The 5,000-nt window shown below is 35.7% G+C and overlaps 1 protein-coding gene across 1 annotated transcript in view; it reads right to left on the bottom strand.

Annotated features, from left to right (window-relative positions):
- The window catches only part of LOC149791456 (transient receptor potential cation channel subfamily M member-like 2), a 67,321-nt gene that overhangs the window by 16,606 nt on the left and 45,715 nt on the right, over positions 1 to 5,000 (bottom strand). Inside the window, exon 7 of the mRNA XM_089971363.1 lies at positions 916 to 1,048. Coding sequence (XP_089827489.1) covers positions 916 to 1,048 — 133 coding nt within the window. The remainder of the gene's footprint in view (positions 1 to 915; positions 1,049 to 5,000) is intronic.

The raw sequence follows: 5,000 nt of genomic DNA on the forward strand, positions 1-5,000 counted from the left end.
GGCAGCTTAAAGTGATATCTTGCACTGGGCATCTTGTCGCAGACATGTAGCATGATGTCCCACCTTGTCACATTATCCTGACACCAGGCCAACCAGCATTAACACTAACCTCCTAATGCTGAGTGCCAGGTGAGGCAGCTGTTAGCACCATTTTGTGATTGACGTAGGCTGTACATCAACCCAAAGACAACGTGGAGAACACACAAAAACTGCAAGACATGTGGCGTATTAAGAATTAGTAATAATTCCAAATCTGAGCATGCAGACATTGTGAAATTATGTGTACAAGGGTTGAGTCCAATATCACAAACTAAATGGACTGATCATTTAATTAATTGTGTTTGCGTCTGAAAGAAACATATTGAGCACTGCAACATTTAACTTTCTTTCTGAAATTTAACAAATCAGTAGGTTTCCTTTGTGGCAAAGTGTACCCTAAGTCGTCCAAAAATCTTAAAAGTACATTTTCGGGAACAAATATATTCTTGCAAAAACCATTGCTAATTTTTCTGCTACAAAATTGTGTTCCGGTGTGGGTTGGAAAACAAATCATACTATGCGGAAACCATGCTTCTTTCAATCACAGTGGCCTGATATTATGCACTGTCTCCAAAATCGAGTATAGAGTCAACTGCAACAGTTTCATCTTGTACGCAAAGGCTGTATTTGTGACATTTGCATTCGTACTTCACATATATCGACACAAAACTATTGCAAACAATTATAGATCAACATTATGCCATACACATACGCTATGACTTCCAACAGTTATGTTAGGATTTGTAGTTCTGGTCTCTAACATTTTTGGCATCAAAATATTTGAATATGTCCTATGTCCTTAAACATAGGGTGATGTGGTAGTTTGAACAAACGACATATAAAGGCTGAGATAAAGATACAAATATGAAGACCTACTTCTTGGCTATGGTGTTTACTTTTGTATCGATGCTTTCGATAGGATTTCGCTCCATCCGTTGGTAAACTGTGACTGCAATTACTTCTTCAAACTGGTGCAGTTTCTGTGTATATCCTTCTTCAAATGTTTGCTCTGTAAGTGATGCAAAAAGCAAGAGTAACCTTAAAACAACAGTTAACCCATGTGATCTTCATATATTTTAAACATCTGACATTAGCCAAAAATATAATGTGAGCCAAAATCAGGGGCATACGAGGAGGTAGTTTTGTCAAACTATCTTTGCCAGAAGAAAACTATACATTTCAACGCAAACATGAAACAAAAGTTTAGCAGCTTGATGCAATGTCAACAGCCCAGATTCATTCCGCTCCTACCCATAATGTCTTGTTGCATACGTGTCTGTCTAATAAGACCAGTTCACTTGTTATTTGGGCCAAACGGTTTGTATATAGTGTGATGTGATATTAATTTGACTATAATCCAGTATATTATGGCTCAGATAGACATAGGAAGCTAAATTCTTGTCCAGTATGAAATAGATAAAAAGTTTGGTAGACTATGCATGATCGAGAAAGCCCAATTGATAAAAGCCGTAATTTAAGTTCACTTGACTATATGACATGGTGTGAGAAACGTCAACTAGAACTACTTGCAGACCATACGTAGATCTGCAGCCATGTAACGAGTTTGATAACTATGATAGATGGAAGTTAATGCATTATCAAACCTCTTGATTGAATATAATGGACTTCTTAATTTAAAAGTCGATGATAAAACATATTACATGCACCACATTACCATTGTCACTAGTTACAGATGTTTGGGCAGTTTTCATTAGACTATGATAGTAAGGATTGTTTTAGGTTAACTTTAATATTTGTATTTGTATTTTAATATATTGTTACAATGTTTGACCCACAGGCTAAGTCAATGGGAATAAGGACAAACCCCAAAAGCAATGTCAGTTGCATTAATAACCTGTAATGTTCATGCTGATAAAGTGCATATGTCGATATACGTCGCAGATCTTAACTGTTTCACAAGTCATGAGCATGAACAACATTTTAGGGGATGAAATACATCATGGACATATCTCTATCTTGACAAGTAGATTATTTATCATATCATATGCCAATTATGATACATGTGAGGCATACAGCAGAGAAATCATTCAAAATACACGTACAATCACCCTGTCCTTCTGGCACCACCACTTGGTATGTGACGAAAGTTTTTGATTAGTTAGCACAATCTACAGCCGTAGAACTGTCACTGATACAAGGTTCATGGGTCTGCATTTAACATTACAGGAGTATTTCAAGGAGATAACACACAAATGACTTTAGCGATGCAAAGTATGAAACTTAATAAATTAATTTGAAATGGCGACTGAGAATTTAAAGCGATCTACAGTATTTTTCAAGCACCGACTGGAGTGAAAATTAGGGCTGACTAGTCAGTTTTTAACTTAACTTTAATCAAAATAATCTTAGGTCGAGAATAGCAACATTCTTGTTCTGAACAAAGCAGTGTTCGAGTACGATGCTGAAATTGAGATGTTGTGATTGGCTCCAGTTCTTGGAAGAAAATGCAAAACAAGCAGAATGTAAATGTTGTATCTATTACCAAATGCAAGGTGCTGCCAGGGTGCATGAGTGCGTATATCACGCACACGTTATGTCAGATTGAAAGCTTGATGAGCAAAATATCCCGCTCAATTAGTTTAAAGTCGCACATATCAAAGCGTATTCTGCGCTTTATACAGTTTGAATTAAACTATTAACCATTAATGTGTTTGTTGTGAGAAATATCGTGCCACCGCTAGAAGCGTCGCAGCAATTATCGCAATCTATGTGGGTTTTTTCTTCTTCAGGTCGGTAACTGTTTACTCATACGGTTACTTCGGCTACTCAGGAATGGTTCAATTTCATCAGTGTTTGTGTGTGTTTGTGTTTGTGTGTGTGTGTGTGTGTGTGTGTGTGTTTGTGTGTGAGTGAGTGATTTGGATTTTTAACGTAGTTTTAAAAATTTTTCAATCATATCGCTACGATTTCTGCAGTGTGGCAGTTCATAGTGATGTCTAGTACTGCTGAGCATCATGCTGCAGATAAATTAATATTTGATCCGTTCTGAATTACCTCTGATCACTCGTACTAAAATCCATGTTGACATGATTCAAACACTGAAGACAACTGACCCTGGCAACAGAATCAAAGTGATGCCATTTGTTATGTTTTTTGAAATCAGAAAATTACTATTCTTCCTCTTCTTAACCCAGTCATGCGATCTCATGCAGTATTATCATAAATACACTACGCTGGAAGCGAGATGTGAGTAAAGTGGAAAATATATATTTTTAACAATTTGTGTACAAAGATGATATATTTTGTTGACAAGAACAAGGGGTGACACTCCTCATATGGGGGGGGGGGGCAAACCATTCATTATGGGACGCTCACATCATTAATCTTCTGCTTCCGAAAGTACAAAAAACTTAAATTTAATCTAAGTTAACATATATTCTTTAGAGCGGCAATATTGCAGAAGACTAAAGGGAACAATGTACACAATTTGTCGAATTTCATGATGAGAATTAAAGGAAGTTAGATTTTACTGATTACTGTCTATCTAAATGTTTCAATCTTGCTACAGTTATCCATAATAACTCCGTAGCTGTGTAGCACTATCAGTAAAGGTTTCCTATTTCATAAAATGGCAAGACAATTAACATTATTATGCGTTTATATAAAATATGATTAAAACTTTTTCAATCATCTTCAATCTATTTTGTTGTTTGTCAGTATTTATAAATATGAATGCATTTCGCATAATTTTATACTAAATTAAATATCTTGAAAAATCCTTAACATACCTTGGTAGAAGTTTTACGATCTTATATAATTATTATAATAGCTCCTGATTTTGTCATTTTTGTAGGTGCATATTCTCTATAAAATTGCCAAACCAGAAAAGTAACTGATGACATGATAGTAATTCTGTGACAAAATTATGAATATCAATCCTTTCTTATTCTAAGAGGGATGTCTCGCATTACGTCATGATTTATCATCGTGTTAATTATACAGAATCATCCAAGTGCATTTACATGCTTTATTTCCTGCCCAATGACACATGCCATTAGCTGGTTTTCCCTTTTGTAATGCTGTAGACAGTTTAAATGTTCGATACGCAGTGAAAGATAATTATGTTATTATAAGGGTAATTCTTTTCACTTGTATTGAATGATCATTTGAAACAAATGTTGTGTGCGAAATGACCCGCTTTTGTTGTTATTAAATAAGTAATTGGTTCGGGTTGCAATTGCCAAACAGCGACCAGACCCATTGAGATGAGATTCTTACAGGTGCTGAAACATCGATTTACCTTTTTTATATGCATTACTGTTGAATGCAAAAGCCCATTAATACAGATATGTGTTCATGGATCTGCTTACTTTTTATGCCTCTGAAGTATAACCAGATATTATGGAACATCAATGAAGCACCCTACCGTGCACTGGGACAACATAATGTATACGCCATTATGACGAACTTACTGCAGTTCGTCATTCAGATGCTCCAAGATTTTCTACCAAATGCTATTGTGTTCTTTAAAGGAGAAAGCGAAATTTAGAAATGGAATTTGGCGTCTACCCCAGCCGGGGTGATAGGGGGCACTCCAACCATTTAGGCCATGGGCCAGAGGTCCCCAGCCAGTGATGCATTTTGGACCAGACTGTTCTTGATGGCCTTTATCAACATAACATTTTGCAATGTTGTTACTTTATTCCATGAAAACTATTCTGAAAAGTAACAAACGTACCCAGATTTAAACAATATTAGACAAATGTCGCAATGTTCAATGTCATATCAACATGTTCTCCAATATTATTAGTGCTCAAGTTATTGCATGTGGATGTCAGTGTTCACGCACAATTCACAAACATCGTTTCATTTTGGCAACATATTTTACATGTATATCAGACTTTTCTCGATTCATAAGAAATATGCTTATTCTATTCTTTATGGTAAATGTTTTCGATTGTATACATCGATTCATACAAATATGGAAACAACCTGTTGCT

The sequence above is a fragment of the Sinohyriopsis cumingii genome, chromosome 9 (genome assembly GCF_028554795.1).
Source record: "Sinohyriopsis cumingii isolate HCF-2022 chromosome 9, ASM2855479v2, whole genome shotgun sequence".
Taxonomy (NCBI): domain Eukaryota; kingdom Metazoa; phylum Mollusca; class Bivalvia; order Unionida; family Unionidae; genus Sinohyriopsis; species Sinohyriopsis cumingii.